The 19,809-nt window shown below is 48.3% G+C and overlaps 1 protein-coding gene across 4 annotated transcripts in view; it reads right to left on the bottom strand.

Moving 5' to 3' along the window:
- The window catches only part of HENMT1 (HEN methyltransferase 1), a 763,672-nt gene that overhangs the window by 279,213 nt on the left and 464,650 nt on the right, over positions 1–19,809 (bottom strand). For 3 of the 4 annotated variants that reach the window (XM_069641865.1, XM_069641867.1, XM_069641868.1), the window contains exon 4: positions 18,064–18,198. The exons of the other annotated variant lie outside the window; for it this stretch is intronic. In XM_069641865.1, the coding sequence (XP_069497966.1) occupies positions 18,064–18,198 (135 nt within the window). The remainder of the gene's footprint in view (positions 1–18,063; positions 18,199–19,809) is intronic. 4 annotated transcript variants of the gene reach the window in all.

Raw genomic sequence — 19,809 nt, 5'->3', positions numbered from 1 at the left:
GTTGGTCACTTTGTTCGCTTTTATTGTTTTTTTTGTTACCTTAGGTGTAAGATTTATTGCCGGAATTAAGGCCTCTTGGCTTTCTTTTGACAGTTGTTGGAGGTCTATATGGTCGTCGTGAGCAGTTTCAGTTACAAGTTTTTTGGTAGCATCGATAGGGATTGACTCTTGCGGATTAATTAGTTCAGCATTGCCTTTGTGACCTTTTAACACCACATCCTTACGTCTTTTAGCATATCTTTAAACAGCTCTAAGATGTAGCTTTTTTGCTCGCTGTGACATAAAACAAGAACTTTCTTCTATTGGTTGGTTCTCATTGGATTCCGATTTCATCTGGTCTAATGCTTTCAGTAATTCCGTAGGACTATCAGGACTGTTACTGGGTTGAATCAGTTTTGAGAGTTGATACACTATGGTGGTGTTCATTTCGTCAAATGATGCTTTTAGTTCTTTCAGGTCGTTCTGGCACTGACACGGAATACGGGTAGGTGGAGTCGCTAGTAGGGCAGGGGGAGGCAATGGGGTTACTTCAAGGCAGCATTGAGTAGTTTTATCTTTGTGTGTTGAATAGGTCAACGGTTTCTGATTAAGGATAAAATCATCTTTGAGATTTTTCATTGAGTCGGCTGCCATTATGAACCCTTCTATTCGGTCCATTTTAGAGGACATGTGCAGTAGCATTGCTTTGGTCTACCTCAATTCCAGATGGGTCAGATCGTGCCCCTTCTCAAGGAGATCTAGCATTCTAATGATTACCAGGAATGTGCTCGGCGAGTGCTGCATGTCGTCTTCTGCTCTGCTAGATCCAGCAGAGAATTTAGGCTGAGAGGCCTTAATATGCACTTCGTCCGTTTCCGGAGAATATGTAAGTTGAAGTGGTAAAAGCTCTTTGTTTATATCATCAACCAGTTGAAGGCTGGTATCCAAAAGACTTTGGGGGTGGCCAGGCGATCATGAATGTAATAACATTTTCCTTTTTACAGAGCCGAATACCAGAGGGGTTAGGGTTCCTATGGAGCAGTACACAGCTTGATCCAGTGCCGCCATTTTCTCCATTGTTCGGGCGAATTGTTCTATGTCGCTTTTGGAAACTGGAGGTGATTCTGAGCAGCTTCTAAAGTTATCTACAGCTTTGCACACTTCAGGGATAGTGAAGTTGTTATGTGGTTGTGATTCTAAGGGTAGTATTAATAGCATACAACTGGAGGTTTGTAGTTTGACTTGAGCATGGATTTGGGCGACATGGGACACAAGTCTGGGGTGGCTCATTTCTTCTTTCGGTGCATTTGTCATAAGTTTCTCGAGCACAGCCGGTTCTATGTATGAGGTTTTTCCGTGGCATAACAACAAATCTATGCTCGTTGATGATAACGGGAGTGCATCAATCACAATGCACTTCCCACTTCTCAAACCGCTTGCCATCCTTTTCTTGAGGCAAGCCAAGCCAGCTGTTTTAGATAAAGAAATTGTTAAGTTTGGCTATCGCTTTGAGTAGTTTGTAACCAAAAGTGCTCAGGTCGGCATGAACACTGGGGTTCATAGATGAGCTCGTGAAAAATGCACGGGAGTTTGATGAATAAAAAAGTGGAAGGACAGAGCACCGTGCAATGGGGAGGGTAGATCGATTATTATTATTTTTTTGTATTGTTGGTGGCAACTTGCAACCAGCTAGCCAGCTAAACACAAACAGCGCTACTTATAGCGCGTACTTAAATGCCTGTGCGCAAATGCGCGCGGGCTGCTGGTTATATTCACTTCTGGGTGGAAGGGGCGGGGCCAACTATAGTAATACAAAAAGGGAAATATGTATAAGTTATATATACTTATGTATTATTTAAAGTATCTGATAATAGAGTACAAGTTATACCAAGTCCAAGTAACGTTGAGATGATGTCCAGGAACGTGGGATGGACGTCTTCCAGAGCAGCAGGGCACCTTTTTAAACTTCTGTGTTCTGGGGATCTTTTGCCTGTCCTTAGGCAGGTCGCGGCCGCACGCGCCTTCTGTTGCTTCTCCTGGGCCCTGGGGGGAGGTTTGGACGACTTCAATGGGTCCGATGTTAATTCTTTGTATCTCGTCATCAGTAACTAGCCTGTACGAGTACCTCATGCTCAAAAGAGATTGAGAAAGGGAAGCTGCAACTGTATTTTACTCCCTTGTCGTTAAGCCATTTTATAAGGGGACCGCATTGCTTCCTCCTGGCTAGTGTGAAGGCAGACAAGTCTTGGTTTATAGTTATTTTGGCTGGGTCATAGCCCAGCAGGCCCACTTTCCCAGCCCTTTCCAGTATCTTCACCTTTTTCGAGTAATAGTGGAACCTTGCCAGAACTGTCCTCGGCCCCCTGGAACTTCACCCTGCTCGGTGTGCCCGGTTGATCGTGGGTTAATCAATTATGTCTGAGCCAAACAGGAGTCTGAACACCTCCATGATAGATCTCTTGATGTCGCTTTCAGTCTCCCCCTCCCTTTCATGTCCTTCTTGGTGGACACTGTGTCGTCCTCCATCATTCTGACCTGGGTGGGCTCTATCGGGTGCGCACCTGTTATGGGGGCTTGGAACGGGAATTTCTATAGGGCCGTTCTCCAGTTCCTTTGTTTCAGGGCACCCAGTGATCTCTGAAAACTCTTCAGTAGCCACAAAAGCTCCTTTCTCCTGGTTCGGTAGTTTGGGATCGTCCTAATATGGGCCTGTATATTGAGGGATCACCACCTCAGGACCCCCGGCTCGAGCGCGTCTCTCTGGGCTCACATATCCCTTCGGCCACCCAATGCAGACAGGGATGCGTTGCCGGGGGAAAAGGGGGCAAATGCGAATTGCACTAGTGGAGTCTACAAATTTAAAATGTACTCACAATGTGCTCCCAGTGAGCCACACCATTACTTGCCTCCACCCAGCAATGTTTTTTATAGCCGCTGGGGAAGGGAGGGGGCTTCTGTTGGTACCTCCTCCTCAGTGTGCCCCCAGCAGGGTGCTGTGGTCCGAGTGTGTAGCTTCCAGAGATTCTCTGTGAGAACTAGGATGGACCCTTCAAGGCCGCCTACTCCTCCCACGCATCTGGGGCCACAGCACATGCTTCTCCTCCAGCTCTCAGCGTTCTAAGTGAGATCCACTCATCCCAACCTGCCGGGTACACATGCCCCCTATCTCCACCAAGGTCCTTCCTTGGCCTCTCCTTTCTCTTGTCCCTCCAAGACTCTTCCTTCCTTAGTGTTCCAGCACCACCTCTCTCATGGCCTGCTCTCTTCCTCTGCCGACCTCGCAATCAATCAGGCTGTTATAGACCGGCCCAGCCGGGGCAGCATTTCTCCCTTCTCCACTGCTGTCGACACCTAACTGTGTGTTATGACTTGATGGTCGTGAAGATTATGGGGCCTCTGTCCACAAGTTCCACTCAGAAAGGTACAAATAACTTCCTGAGCGATCCTTGAGGCCACAGGTATTTGAGTGCCGAAGAACGCCAGGAACCAGGAACACCGGTGACCCCCTGACCGCTGCAAAGCAAGCAATGGGTCAGTATAATGGCAAACAATTCACCGAATAGCAAGGTAACAAATATCAAGGGGCTTACCAAGGTACAAAGGGGTCTGGAGACAGAAAGAGCACAGATGAAATGGAGGTGTTCCGTGTGGCTGCAGTGTGGAGCAAGCGGCAGCGGGAAGGCGCAGTGCTGGAAGATAGCTGCGGAAATTGGCACTGCAAAACCTGTATAGAGAGGGCACTTTGAAAGGTACCAGAAGAGGAAAATCCGAAAACAGTCCGTTAAGAGTTCGAAGGTCAAAAGCCAGCCTAGTTCGTTGAAACCAGGGGTAATCCAAAGGAATCCAAAACACAGTCCAAAAGGTCCTGAAACAGCGGAGCAAAACAGTATCCGAGGGCTTGACAGGGAAATCCAAGAAGAGCAGTCCGTAGTCCAGAATCAAGATGTGGAGACAGGAAGACGCCGAACAGTGCCTGATTGGGTCAACTGTGAAGCACTGAATGAGCGTTCCCTCTCCGGTTTTGAAGGGGCCGAGGAGTGTCACATGACCCCATCACGTGACCGATGATGTAGCACGTTTCCTTGCCACATGACTCAAGTTGTCAAAATGCTGCCGGGTCTTCCTGGGGGCGTGATGAAGCAAAGAAAAAAGCCGGCGTCTCCGTCGACTGTCTCCAAGACGCCAGGGCAGCTGCCAACGTTGCAATGAAAGGAACGGGTGAGTATGACCATAGCCCGTTGGATGCCCTCGTGTGTTCTTGTTGTATAGCATGGTCCGCCGCTGCCGTGCTGCTTGAGGGAGTGAGGACATGAGGTTAGAAGGGGAAGGCAGATGAGGACCTGAGAGGGAGGGTTTAGTGGCTGCACGGGCATTTGTCCGCGTAAGGCGACCAGTGGATGGTGTAACACTGTGCCTAGGTTGGCTTGCCGGCTGAAAGTGCTCTCACGCATGATCACCCTGGGTGAGACTCTGCAAGGCCAATCCAAGACCAGGAGTGCTGCAGCACTGGCTCGCAGCCTCCCTATCCCCCCTCCTCCAGGATTCTTGCTGTGGGGTGCGTGTTGCTGTGTCCTCCGTTCCGCTATGTTGGCGGCCTACAAGCCCGGCTGTAGGCTCCTCTGCTTTAGCCCCTCCTCACCTGGGGTCCGCACCCCTGCGGGCCTCACGTAGCCACGCCCCTGCTTTCTGCTGCGAGGGCGATCTGCTGCCTCGTCTGCAGAATTTTCCCAAACGGCTAGCTCTGCCGTACACCCTCCGATTTACTCCAAATTTGGAGCAGATATGCGCCCAACTTCTTGCACCTGGGGGCAATCTCCAGATAAGTGCTGGAGGTGGTAAAGTGGGGGGCTCAGTGTCCCTTCACGTCCTCTCGATCGGGAGATGAAGGGGAGGCTAGCTGTCCTCCATGCACCTCCTAGTGACTGTGTTAACATTTTCAGAGCCACATAACGCCTCTCCTCCAGTTTGTAATGAACTTGAAATCTGGTGCTTTCAGAAAAATACTGTGACTGCATACCTTTAAACACTCCAGTGCTTCTCTAAATGACCAGGCATGGTGGGTTTTGATCCATGTCATAGTAGGCCATGGTTAAGATGTGAATACGAATCATCAATAAAAAAAAAAAAGGCAAATGGAATTATGTTGATCATAGGAGGCAGGTGAATACAATTATTGCTGGGGCTCTGTAAAATTAAGATTTAGCTGTTAAAATAAAGCTCATAATGAGAGCAGCGTGTGGGTCAGACAGCTTGGAGAAGTGAATACTGAGCAGTAGGCACCGTGACTGGGGAAACACAGTAGATAGAGGGCGAATTAGGCTAAATACACCTGGTGTAGTTTGTGTGCCCTCCCCTGGCCCATCCCAATGGATTGTAAAACATGTTCAATGTTCAAGAAATCCATGGAGACTCTCTGTGAGAAAAATGAATTCTGCAAAATAGTGTGGGTGGTGTTAATACTCACTCAAAGCCGCCTACCTCTTGAGAAAAATGCTGGCCCAGTTCTCCCTTTCTTTTAGAGAATTATCAGAAAAGCAACAACCATGTGGAGAGATCACCCACAAGACAGCAATCAATCCGACACTGACGTGATCCGCTTACCGATCCAACCTGGAAAGCCAATGAAACAGGAGCCAGAGCTCCTACACAGCTTTTCCAGACACCACGCACCACTCCCCAACCCCGATACACATGGAAGACAAACCGCTGTGACCACCCTAGACCACCAAGCACTTGAGCTGGAGCGGCAATCGCTCAACAGGACTACATTTACTTTGTGGGGAATCACACCACTGTCCTCCAACACATTTGCAGCATGGGCCGCATTGTTGGAAAAGAAAAGAGAAAATGGGCAGAGCATAATACGCTCTTTGCAAGTTCCTGTGATTGTAACCCCTCCCAGGCATGAAAGACAGGGCCATATTGTCAGTCTAGAAAAATGGATACCTCTCATATGTTACGGCAAACGTATTTTGGTGGCCGTGGGCCAACCGTCTCATGCACGATATGACAGACATAGGTTTCCGAGTTTGCCAATGAACGACCATTTTGATGTAACAAGGATCGCCATTTTGTCTTCTAACCATTGCTCACTGCTTTCTGTTCTTATTGCTTCGCAGTACATTTTCTGCTTACACTGCTCGACTGTAAAAAATTGTTGTCTGCACGTGAAAGGACAAGGCCGCAGGGCCGCGAGGATAACAAGAGTTCGTTGAAACACAACGTAGGCAGCGCCAGGAAAGAATGCCCAGCTCCCTCCCGGATGTAGCCTTGAAGTACAGCTGCAGGACATTTAATCATTTTGCAGCTGCCAGCCAGTCTCGGAGTATGGTATAATATGTTTAGAATAAAGCAGCTAAAGGCTTGAATTATGCTCTTTTTACTACCCCCCTTTACTGAGCCCTGTTAGAGCGTGTGGGCTCCCTGGACACGAATAGCACCTCATAGATAGCAAGGTCTGTGGAATGCAACTCGTCCCCCGTATTTAGCTCGCTTCCAAGAACAGAAGCACTGTGTTCTGTTCAACAACTGAAAGATGCCTCCGCACTTGCAAATTGCATATTGTTACTAGAATAGATATTTGAAGGTGTCATAATTGTTGGAAGTGTCCATCATCACACCGAGTTCAAAGAAACCCAATAAAGGGGGGTGTTAAACATGTCATAGCTGATTGTATGATATGTATTTTGTATATATGCAACTGATGTACGTAATTCACTCTCTTGCGTCCCTCGAGGTCTAGAGATACACGTCGCGGGGCGTGAGACCGAGTTGGCCAACTGAGACTATTTGCTTTGCAATAAACCCTAGCTTTGGGAATACAACCTTGTTTCTGGAGTATCTATCATGTGTGGTGACTCGCCTTGTTTCCATAGACGTAAGGGACCCCTAAGGGCCCCTTTCAATATGAGCCAGGATCAGTAAACCAAGGAAACAATGGGGAGGAGGATAAGAGAGAAAGAGAGAAAGCAGGAACTTGTGGGTCGTTCGTGTAAGGTCAGAGAAGGGGTAAGAGTAAGGTCAGATAAATACTTCCGCAAGCAGGACAGAAGCCAGCCAACCCGTAGAGGTCTCTCCAGTACTCAATACTGCTATGTATGAGACAACACTGACAGGCTACTAACAGTATAACAGAAGTATTATTGTTGTTCGTGAAGAACCTGAAATACAGATGGCACCGACACCGTTTCTCACCAACAGCAAGGAACGACTGAATAAATAAGGGTTTGGTCGTGTCAAGAAGTGATTGGCCCAAGATATGTAGAAGAAATTGAAGTGCTCAACTGGAGGTGTTCTTCAAGATTGAGGAATCCTATCTGCATTGATTCTCAAGTTGGATGTCCTAAGGAAGGCTTGTTTGGGATTCAAAAATCTGTGAGCTGATGAGAGTCAGCCTTCCCTCCAGCCAGAAATACAATGTGTCGACATTGATGGTGTAACTTATGTCACACGTATACTAACCTCACTTAGCTATAGGAACCTTGTGCAGCAATGGGTATTTTATGTAATAGATGTAGGTTTTTAGCACAGCTGTCTACAGCTGCTGTTCATGCATAAATATTGACTGAAGTCCTTATTTCTATTGTGATGAATTTTGTATATATGTCTTTAATATTGAAAAAAAGGTTTTTATAATAAATCACTTGAATTACTTTTCTGACTATGTGTGCTGATAAATGATAAATATCAGTGTGTTCCTTGTAGCTTGAATTCATCAACTGACGTGAGAAAGGGCGGGGTAGCCTATCTCCACTGTATAGTATCATACCTTAGAAGAGGAAATACAAACAGCTAACGCCCATCAGACAGCAATGTATGCCAGGGAACCAACAATGGGGTTTCAAACCAGTGGTCATAAATTGACCCACAGGAAAAGAGAAGGAAATCCCTTCCTAAAGAAACCCAGCCCCATCTCGTCGGGATATTAATGAAAACGTAGGCATGCATCCTACGGAGGGACTGAAATCTCTACACTGGCTCCCAGTGGCTGCGAGGATAAAGTTCAAAACCCTCTGCATTGTCCACAAGGCCTTCTGGGGCCTTGGTCCTAAATACCTTCAACACTCTCTTCCCAAATATCTTCCTTCCCGAGCCCTTCGCTCATCCGCCTCCAACTCCCTCAGGGTCAGCCGCTTCTCGAAGCAACAAGCTGGGGGTAGATCTCTCTCCGCGGCAGGGACCTCCCTCTGGAACAGCCTTCCTGCCTCCCTGAAACTTGAGGAGAACCATCTCCGGTTCCGGAAGCACCTCAAAACCTTCCTCTTTGCTTCTGCTTTCTCTCTCCCTCGCCCTGCTGAAAAGCTAATATTCTTCACTGAAACTGCACTGATTCTGCAACTGGACCATTCTTAAAGGCCTCGGTCCTGGGCCCAGCCACTCTCCACTTGCACTGATGCCCTGGAACCCCTCTGCACTGCGGGACTGTCTCTGTATCCCTACAGCCCCCCCCTTTTCCAGCACTTGTTCTGCACTTACCTTGCACTTGCCACCAGCTGGCCCTATTTATTTATTACTTTACGGCACTTACCTTGTACTGCACTTCCCCCCCCCTCCCCTTCCCCTTGCACTTTTCCCCCTCCCCCACCCCTGCACTTGCGCGATCTGAATGACACCTGGCCTAGTAGGATCGTTGTCTGTCTCCCCTTGTTCCTCCCCTCCCTGCCTCGTCGCGCCTTGAAACACCTGTGTATAGGCGCGTTACAAATGCCATATCATATCATATCATATCCCCGGACGACTGAAGCAACCCAGTGACTCCAACACATTCAGAGGTGATGAAATGTTACGTATTTGGACAATCTGGATTTTGCCCCGAGAAATCAGAGGAGGAGCTGATGGAGATTGGGCTTATCCATGCAGTCACAAACCCCCTTCTAGATGCACAGGACCAACCAGAAAGGGCAGAGGAAATACTTGAGCCAGAGTATCTTGCAAGCCTGTTCCCTGAGGAAGAGGAAAAACCAGAACCTGGAGCATGGAAAGTATGCATGGGAGAAACCGACCACAAATTACATCTCCCCAATATGGTTCAAGGTCTCCCGGCCAAAGCTATGTTAGACTCTGGGAGCAAGAAAACCAGTGTCTGGGCTTACATGAATGCTTTTGAAGAGCTGCACCTAGGAAACCCCACACAAATCATAGGCGTCCATGGCGATCTATACCTACAAGCCAACATTCTCCACCACATGCAACAAGAAGAACTCACAATGCCCATGATCGTGATGCCTGGATTACGAGAAGAGGTTCTGTTGGGTGCAGAGTTCCCATTATTCGATCTATGCCTCTAAGAGGTGCAAAAAAACAAGAGCCCCTTCTTATGCGAAAGGGGGAAAAGTCAGCTAATTGTTAGAGAGAGGGGGAGGTCTTAGGAGAAAGAGTTGAGGTGTGTGACAAGGTCAGTAACGTGACCTTATCAATGGGGGTGATAGAAACCATTCTCAGCCTGGGGTGGGAGGCCAAACAGAGGGGAGGCCATAGACAGTCCAACCCCAGAGGGAGACAGTGACAGCTGAGAAGACCCCATTTCCTCTTGAAGTGCCAATCTTTACCATGTGCAGTACCAACTTGCAGCACCCCATACCTCAACATAAATGGTAGCCCATGAAAGCCACCAGGGGGCGTTGAGATGGTCAGACGTTCTTAAGCAGTTCTCCTCCATGAGGGCCAATTTGAGGGTCTCGGCCCCCCACCCCCGAAAGACCCGTGCAGCAAGACCTTTCCCTCCATGAGGCCATTCTGATCCTGTGGAGCCCCGGTGGAGTGGGGGTTCGGCTTTTCAAGTGGCCGTTGAACTCCTGTCTGAAGTCCGCGGCCTGCGCGCAGGAGGTCTGTCTCCACCGCTTTGACTTCCCATGCTGATCCCGGGTGAGAGGCCGCGGCTGGTGTGGTGGAGGGACCCCCAGACGGCAGGCCCCACTCTCCCCTAAACTCTGATGGCGGGATTGCTGCGGGTCTGAGTGGGTGAGAGTCCCCGTTTGCTCCATTGCCCGCGGCGGCATAGGCGGGTGAGGGGGAAGCTGCGGTGCGGCTTCGCAGAGGAGAAGTCTATCCTGAGGAGAGAGCCGGCCTATTACCAGCGGGGCTGGCTGCCGGAGTGCCGCCGGGGCCAGAGCACCAGAGGGCTCAGAGGCGGAGTTCCCCTGTCCTGCAGGAGGAGGTGAGCCCATTAGGCGGGGACCCGTCTCGGGACTGGAGAGCGGCACCCTCTGCTCGGATCCCCGAGCTTGCTCCTCGTCTTGTTGGGCGGCGAGGGGCCAGGGTTGAGGAGCCCTATCCACTGGGGGAGGACGGCTGCACCTCCCTTTTTTTCTTTTTTACATGCCTGTGTTGAAGCCGTGCTGAGTGAGGCGATTGCCAGCTTCCATTAGCAGTGTATGATTTGGAGACAACGCAGAGGGCAGTACTGTTTCAGCGTTTCTCCCTCGGCCCTGACGGCCCATCCTACGTGCCCATGCATTGCTTCTATCAAGTGAACGTGCGGTACTTCATCTTTGCACTTGGCCCCCGTCTGGTGTCTGGACTCTTACTCTATGAAGGTGGTGGGTTCCCAAGATCTCTTCCCCCTGGAGCCTGCCCTATATGTAGAGTTCTTCAATGTGGGAGCTCTGGATCCTGTTGCTTGCAGTGGGTTTCTCCCTGGATTGTAGCTTCAGACTGCAATCTTTGCCCCCCATTTAAGCTGTCTTTGCTCTCCTGGCTAGCCCAAGGGGCTTCCTGCAGGCGTAGCTCCCCTCCAAGTTCTTGCTCTTTCAATTCTGGTGCCCAGACGGGGTGCTACTGGATGTGGGGGGAGCTCTGTTCTACTTTTCTTGTTCCTGGAGCCAGTTGGAGAGTGGGGTGGCCCCAATCCCTTGTGGCCTCGCTATATCTGCAGAACCCTTCTGGGAGCGGCATAAGGTCCCACCTTTGAGGCCGTGCGCATCTTTGAGGCGGCCATCTCCACTTTCAATGGACTGGGCCAAAACCCTGCAGAAATATTGTCGCTCCCCAGTGATGTCTCGAGACAATAGTCCCTCGTCTAAGACTCCCCAACCAGAGGATATGGAGACCCAGACGGTGAATGGAACAATGATGGCTCTGTTGGAGGAGATCAAAGGCTTTAGAGCTGACATCAGTAAGAGATTGGACGCGCTAGACAAGAAAGTAGACTCGGTTGACGACCGGGTCCAAGCTTTGGAAGCAAATCAATCCTTGATTGACATTCTGGAGTCCCAACTAGACGTTCGTCTGTCGGAATTGGAGAGAAGAGAGGAGAAGATAGCCCTCAAGTTGGATGACTTAGAGAACAGAGAAAGAAGATGTAATTTGCGTTTTCTGGGAGTCCCGGATCGAGATGGGGAGACGCCTGCGGACATTATTAAGATTGTGAAGGCAGTAGTGAGCAAACTTTTGATGAGGGAAACACTAATGAGCCAACCATTGACAGAGCCCACAGAGTGGGTGCCCCAGCGAGAGGCCCTAGATCGATTCTGGTAAAGTTTCATTACTATTCCGAGAAGGTTAAGATCTTGGATTTGGCTCGGAAGAGGGGGCCCTTGGAATGGGAAGGCTCCAAAATGTCGATTTACCAAGACCTATCAGCCCTCACCCTGGCCCGCAGGCGCCTGTGCATCCCCCTAACGAGGTGGCTCCAGTCCAGAGGTGTACGATACAGATGGGGCCACCCATTTTCTCTCTCGTTTGAAGTTGAAGGGTATAAGTACTCTCTGGTATCCGAGCCAGACATACAAAAAGGAGAGCTTTTGGGAGATCAAATTGCAGGAGAGAGGGAGGCATAAGGAGAGTGTGTCTCAACGGTGCCAGGCACTTCCAAGCAATTTACAGAGAGGCGGCGGATTCAGGGCCACAGGAAGTTTAGGAAGATGGCTCCCCTGTCACCCGGCTCCTTAACTGACTTGGGTCTCTACTGTCTTTCGTCTGTTATTAAGGAGGGTTGGGCTTTGGAAGCTGTTGACCTCTCCCCGGATCGATTGTGGTTTGCTGGGGAGGGGATAGGGTCTGGAATCTTTGTGTTTAGTTTTTCAGTGTGGGGGGGGGCTCAGAAAGTTTAAAAGTTTCCTGTTATGTATTGCCCAGTGGAGGTGAATCCTGGTGGCCTGGCGAAGCAGCAGTTTCGATGTCGCAAATTGTCCAGGTGCTCGCAAATGGGGGGGGGTGGAGGGGGTTTTCTTTGTTGCTTGGGGAAATTTCCAGGTATAAAGGGGCTGGGGTCTCTTCTTTTTGGCAGAGTAACAACTTAAGGGGGAACCAAAGTCAGTCTTGCAAGGGGGGGAGATTTGGGGACTTTTGTATTTTGTTCATACTACCGTGCCGTTCTGATTTCCCCCATGGCTGACCCCGTTCAGTTACTGACACTAGGCTCATTGAATGTACGAGGTCTCAATTCGCCACCGAAGCGTTCCCTTACCATTAGAGAATTCAACAGATTGAAACTTGATTTTCTTTTTCTTCAGGAGACTCACTGGGTGGGGGGGAACCGTCCTTGAAGGCAAGGCCGCTAAAGAGAGTTTTTCACTCTTTATGCCAGTCTAAGAAAAGAGGGCTAGCAATAATGGTAGCAGCCAAGGCCCAATTCATCTTGAAAGCCCAATGTAGGGACCCGGAAGCGCGATTCATCATGATTAAAGGTGAAGTTAAGGGCTCCAAGGTGTCCCTAATTTCCGTTTACGCTCCCAACGAGGCCCAGGATCGTTTTTGGTTGGAGATGAGGTCTAGAATTGCTTCTTTTGCTGAGGGCATCTTAGTGGTGGGAGGGGATATTAATATGGTACTGGACCCTGATCGGGATAGGTCCTCTGAGCGGCCTTTTCTTGACTCCCCTTTACAGAGGCAGCTAGCCACCTCGTTTCAAGAGACCAATACTGAGCTTGGGCTTCGAGATCCCTTTTCGATTCGGGAAGGTCATCTCCCTGCTTTCACCTACTTCTCCAAAACCCACTTGTAGTACTCTAGACTTGACTATATCTTACTAGACAGAACTCTCTGTGAGCAGGTTACGGAAGTGAAAATGGAGGCAACGCCCTGGTCGGACCACGACCTGGTGAGGGTTCAATTGGGGATGCCGAATAAGCTGGGGTTCCAGGGGAGATGGACCTGTAACGACCTCTTGTGGAAGGACAAAGAGCTTTATCAATCTATCCAAACCTCAATGAAGGAATTCTTTGTAATTAATGCCAATGGGCAAGTGAAGGCCGAGGGGGTTTGGGAAGCCTTTAAAGCCACTATCAGGGGTGTTCTCATTGGGCTGGGGGCGGCGAGGAAACGGGAGAGGTGCAGGGAGGAGAAATTGCTGAGGGATAAAATAGAGGAGCTGAGACCAAGGGGTAAACCTAGGTCACAAATGTTCCCAGGGAAGTTGGCGGAACTACAGCAACTGAAGGGAAAACTGGCGGTCTATTGATAAGTCAAACGGAGAGAAAACTCTCTTTCCTCAAGCAACAATACATGAAGAAGGGAGAAAAGGCCGAAAAAATCCTAGCCTGGAGACTCCGGGAGTCCAGGAATAGAAAGAGAGTGGAAGCACTAACCTTGCCTGGTGGGGCGATATGTAGAGATGACCCAGAGATTGCAGAACAGTTCCGACTGTATTATGAGCACCTGTATACCTCCGAATATAAGGGGGATGAGGAGGAGATAGACACCCTCTCTTTGCCACGTCTCCCCCCTGAGAAGTCCAATCCTCTCGAGAGGCCAGTCACTCCTCAAGAAGTGATTGATACAATCTCCTCCATGAGGTCGGGGTCGACTCCGGGAGATGATGGGTTTACCATTGCTTCCTTTAAGTCCTTTCGGAGTTCTCTTGCCCCCTTCTTGGCTAAGCTTTTCAATGCAGTTTTGATCTCGGGCAGCATTCCCCACTCAATGCGCTCAGCCCGCATTGTAGTCATTCCAAATATTGGCAAAGACCCGAAGCAGTGTCAATCATATCATCCTATTTCGCTGCTTAATACAGACGTAAAAGTTCTAGCAAAGCTGCTGGCTAATAGATTAGCTCCGCTCCTTCCGTCATTGGTGCATGGGGATCAAGTAGGCTTCATCCCCGGTAGGCAAGGGGGGATAATATATTCGAAGTCCCTCGTCTTAATACATGAGGTTGCCATTTTCAGGGGAGGAGGCCTATCTGCTGTCCTTGGATTCAGAGAAGGCCTTTGACCGGGTTGAGTGGGCTTACATGAGGAAAGTCCTCCAGAAACTGGGCTTGGGAGAGAAATTTTGTGGCTGGATATCAGCTCTTTATAATGGTCCGTCAGCTTTAGAGGCAGTGAACAATATAGTTTCTGCAGCCTTCTCTTTATCTAGGGGAACCCGCCAGGGTTGCCCGATTTCTCCCCTTCTTTATGCATTAGCCATGGAGCCCCTGGCTACTGCTATAAGGGAGCGCCAGGTAATTACAGGAGTACGCTGTGGGGACTTTGAGTTTAAGCTCTCCCTATTTGCAGTCGACGTCCTGGCGTACCTAACCAAACCCCGGTCGTCGCTCCCGAACCTCTTTGGCTTACTCCAACAATTTGGGAGATTTTCGGGTCTAAAGAATAATCTAGGGAAATCCTCATTAACGCTGATGGGTTCAACCGATACAGAGATAGAGGGTAGAGACTTGTGGGGGGTATGAGGATAGAACGGGAGGCTACACTCTACCTAGAGATTCTTCTGGTGAGAGACCTGTCCCAATTATTTGAACTGAACTATCCGCCAGTGTTAGCTAAGATCAAGTCGGATCTGCGCCGCTGGGCCCCCCTGATCCTATCGTGGTTCGGGCGGATGTTATCAGTTAAGATGAACATTTTGCCCCGTCTTCTGTACCTGTTCTCCGCCCTCCCGACCTCCATTCCGAAGCCCTTTTTCAGGTCCCTGGATTTGGCGATCCGGCGCTTCATTTGAAGGGTAGGAAGCCTAGAGTAAAATCTCACACCTTAACGCTCCCGAGATCTCATGGGGGATTTGGCCTTCCGGACTTTAGGCTCTACCACAAGACAGCGCAATTAAGAGTGCTACTGGAACACTCGAGGGATGATTTGAGGACCCAATGGTCCTATACAGAGGATGTACAGGTTCACCCTAAGAAGGTAAGAGACCTTCTCTGGTCCCCGATTAAGCTTCTCCCTTACAAGGCTAGGAATCATCCTACCTTAGCGGTCCTATGGGAGGTATGGAGGGATTACAAGGAAAATGCACCTCTCTTGACCTGGCCCTCCCCTTTATCCTCTTTTTGGGGTCCTCCGTTTGATCTGGGTGGTCGAGGCTTTCGGGAGACGCATGTCTGGTCGGATTCTGGTCTGGAACGTGTTGCGCAACTTTTCCATCAGAAAAGTTGGCCCGCCCTCTTGCCACTCTAGAAAATTATTGTGGACTCCCCTTCTAGGAGAGGCTCACTGTCGAAATTCTATAAAGTCCTAATTACGGCAACGCTTGAGAGCAGACAGGGGTTTAAGAGCCATTGGGAGGCTAGGTTGGGAGAGGTGATCAATGAACCAACCTGGTCAGCTATTTTCAAATCCCTCTTCGCTGGGAATTTATATACAGCGGCGATCGAGCATAACTTTAAGGTTCTTCACGCATGGCACCTAGCCCCATCTAGGCTTGCTAAAATCTACCCGGGAGTTTCACCTCTTTGTCCGAGGGGATGCGGCCTTCTGGGCTCATGGTTTCATTTGTGGTGGGAGTGTCCAGTTGTTCAATCATTCTGGCTGGAGCTTCAGAACTGGATCAAAGATATAACGGGAGTCCCTCTATCCCTTCATCCGATAGCTTTCCTCTTCGGTGTCTCTACTGAGGGCGACCTCCCAAATCCTCTCCCCAGAGTGGTCCAAGCCATGCTTCGAGCAGGGAGACTGGCATTAGCCCAAAAGTGGAAAAGTGTCTTACCCCCGAGCAGGCCAGACTGGATAGCCAAACTTTGGACTATATTCACTTATGAAAAGCTCTCGGCCATAACGTATGACTCCATGAACTCTTTCTTACAAGATTGGATGGGTGTTCTCCTTCATGAGAACTGTGAATCGTTGAGACTATAATTGTGCTTGAGTATGCTCGCTTCTTATGCAGTTGTTTTTTTCCGGCAGTTGTCAATTTACTTGTTTTTTTTATTGGAGCCTAATGTGTCAATATGTGCTTTGTCTTGGTCCCACTTTAACATAATTCTCGAGACTCCATTGCCAACCTGGTTTTGATTCATTCCTGTGCGGGGGGAGGGGGGTGTTGGGGGGGGTCGTTTCTCGCAATATCAATAGTTTACTATTGTGCTTATGCTGATGGTTTTGTTTTTTTTTTGTTTCTTGTAAAAGTTTCAATAAAATTTAAGTGGAAAAAAAATGGTAGTCCATCAGCACTCCACCTGACCAGTTTAAAGATCCAACCAGGAGAAAAAGACAATGAAAGAGGAGCTGGAGTTCATATGCTGCTTTTCCAGATCCCACACTATCCACTTACAGATCCAACATGCGGAGAGAGAGCTAATGAAAGAGGAGCAGGAGCTGTTATGCTGCTTTTCCAGATGCTCCACAACACTACCCAGCTCCAGCGTGCACAAAAGCAGAATCACTATGGCCACCTTAGACAACCAGGGATTTAAAGTGGAACAGCAATAGCTCAATAAATTATACTTATCTTGGGGGGGTGGGAACAGCGCTGATGTCCCCGAACATGAATTTTGCAGCACGGGATGCCATTACAGTCCTGGGTGGAGAAAATAGCTGGGGCATAACCCCCTCTTTGTAACTTCCCTTGATTGTAACCCCTTGTAGGTGGGTAAGACAGGGCCAGATTGGCCAGGGTCAGTAAATCAATCAGGGAATTGTTCGGGTGAGGTCAGAGGATGAGGAGATAGCAGACCAATACACCAGGAGGAGGAAGGATGGTGGATTGGAGTGAGGAGGTGATTTTAGGAAAAGGTGATATATTGGTTGGTGAGAGTAAGTGGTACTGAGTGGTACGTGTGTGTGTGTAAGACTAGTAAGTGAGATTGCTATAGGGAGTGTAAAGAGTGAGTGGGAAGTGAGAGTGAAAGGAGTGTGCCTGGGGAAAAGATGGGGTGGAGTGGTAGTAGTAGCATGGAGATGGGAGTAGTAGTGCGAAGGAGGGAGTAGTAGTGCAGAGGAGGGTGTAGTAGTGCAGAGGAGGGAGCAGTGTGGAGGAGGGAGTAGAATTAGGAGTAGTAGCGTGAAGGAGAGTAGTAACAATGAAGAGTGGAAGCGAGTAGTAGAAGGCATGAGGCACAGTGGATGGACAGAGGAGGAAGACCTAGGTAGTAGAAGGAGTGATAGTGGGTGGAGTTTGGATTTTCAAAGCAGAGAGAGGATAATAGTACACAGAGACAGGGAGAAACACATCAGGACGTGAGAGCAATATGAACGAGTGGTGCAGAGTTTCTGCAAGGCCCATCCCCAGACCCTTTGGTAGCTACTAACCAAAAGTGATAGTGTAGTGCTACTCTAGGAAGTCCCTGAAGGAGTCTTTTTGGAGAAGGCCATTGCCTTTAGACTATCCGAACCGGCTAGCCTAGAAAACAGACAGTAGGGGATGAGTAGTCTTTATATACTAACCTGGGAACTAGCGACTCCTGGGTAAGGTTGGAAAACGCTACTTCTAGACAAGCGAAAAAAGGACGACCCTAGCATCCTGCTAAATACATTAATAAAAACCTTTGAACCATCTTTGCGAGGTTGGAGTATTCTTTGAAACATCTATGAGAAAGGTTTAATTATCCTTGTATAATTCACATGGATGGTTTACTGCCTTCGAAAATAGACAGATTTAGCCTCAATTACATGGGACTTGTAACTAGCACAAAACAAACTATAACAGTTGTTCCCCTATTACTTTGAAACAGAACACATATTTCAAAGTTACTTTTGGTTTTATCACCATTACCCTTAGTCGATTAATAGACCTTGCTGTGGTTGTATACATTTTCGACTAGCGTGGATTTTTCTTTTTTTTTATGTTTCCAAACTCCTTCCAGCTACACGTTATATGCTAAATGTTCCCTGATCTCTCATCTCCATTTAACTATCCTGCGTGAAAGACTAAATCAGCTACATTACTTGTTGATGATGTCACAAGAATAGAGTGCATAGACATACTCACAATTCAATACTAGATACCATGTCAAAATTTAGCAGAACTGGGTCCTTTACAGCGACGGATCCTTGGTACATAGTAACTGAAAAATACCTTGTGCTGGGCTGCAGGTAATCACATGGAAGAGGTGCCAGTCTGTGCCTAAAAGTAACATGAGAAATGAGTCCACTTTTTCAGCAGATTAAAAAAAAGTTGATATTTTATGAAAATGTATGGTTATTAAAACACAATCCTATAGGTATGCAAAATATGGACAGAAAACAATCTCACGTCAAGACAGTTCTTGGGAAACTCTGCTACAATTCTGGCTAGGATTGATCATTCAGTGGGTGTGAGCAATCACATTCACCATGTCAAAATAGCACTTCTAACGATCATCCACAATTCTATGACAAGACCGGAGGCGAGCATTATGCTTCAGCTTCTTTAATACTGCTATCCAGCAGCTTTTTAAATCTTACTTTAATTTTTTTTTAAACAGTGTAAACTTGTACAAAATAAAGAAAACTCATAAGGGAAACAGCAAAGGTATACTACAGTCCCCATGGGACCTTGCAGCTCAGTAGTCCTGTGCCTCTGTCCTGCTGGCGAATCAGGGCTCTCTCTCCACTACAAATGGCAGCTGCTGTAGGTCCCTGCCTCTTCTTTTTTGCTGCACCTACAGCTAAGTACCATATCATTTGAATTGTGACAATCTTATAAGTACTTAAGCTAAGCGTAGGAATGATATGGATTAATACCGTGCGCAAAATTGTACACGGTATACCCATTAGGAGGAACCTTTGTATTAATGCGATTGCAGTCAGCGTTTTGTTTCTATACGCCGCATAGTATTTTGAGTACGCTGGAAGCGACTTGCTTTTAGGAATAACAATAGCTGACAGACCAGGCCCGCGAACGATCTCACTTGCGCTGGGCTTCGGTCTGCCATTTGAAGCTCTTAACATCTTACCGACCTGAATGGAATAGCGCGCCAAGCAGAGACTTCGCTCTCAGGCGGTGACTCACCAAATCAAAAGCCGCGCATGCACAGTAAGCGTATTTCTTATTAACGTTCCGTGAGAGGAACAGCTTTCTCTTTGTTCCAGAGGCGTTCGAGCCATTCAAGAAACCGATTGTACAGCGTTTTCATTGGCAATCTAGAGGCAGTGATTTTGACAGTTTCGGATAAAAAATTAATTAAAGAAAGAATTTTGTATGGTGCATATAAACTGTGCTCCTTTTACCTAGACCACAGCACACACTGCTACCAGCAATACACACACCTACAACTACAAACCCATGGCTTTCAACAGGGGAGAGGAAGTATGCAGCGAAGAGAGTGAAAGGGAACAAGACCTAGGAGAAGAGGAGATGGAAGAGGAAGAGATCGACCTCTCCCACAGTTTTAAAACAGTTTTGGGGGATTCCCTAGTGTGAGCTGTAGCTCAAAGAGTCAGACCCCTGCAGGACAGATTACAAGTCCAAGAAGAGATTTTGGGCAAGAAAGCTGGCATACTAGACGATCCAGGTGAGAGGACATCCACTGAAAAGCCTTTAGAAAACAATATGAAGGGGAGTAAAGCAGCCCGGAAGAGGAAACACTCTTTTACTCCCCTAGGCTCAGATAATTATAAGTTACTCACCGTAGTGGCTAATGTACTCTTAGTCTATAGTCCCCTTTCCTCCATACTGCATGGGCGTCTCTTCCAAGGGACGGGAGACAGAACCTTTTTCACCAGAAAAAACCTTCTTCCCCTTTAAATTTAGAGG

This window comes from Ambystoma mexicanum, chromosome 1q (genome assembly GCF_040938575.1).
Source record: "Ambystoma mexicanum isolate Mex_15411 chromosome 1q, UKY_AmexF1_1, whole genome shotgun sequence".
Taxonomy (NCBI): Eukaryota; Metazoa; Chordata; class Amphibia; order Caudata; family Ambystomatidae; genus Ambystoma; species Ambystoma mexicanum.
The sequence above is the reverse complement of the archived record's forward strand: the minus strand, read 5'-3'. Positions and strand labels throughout refer to the sequence as shown.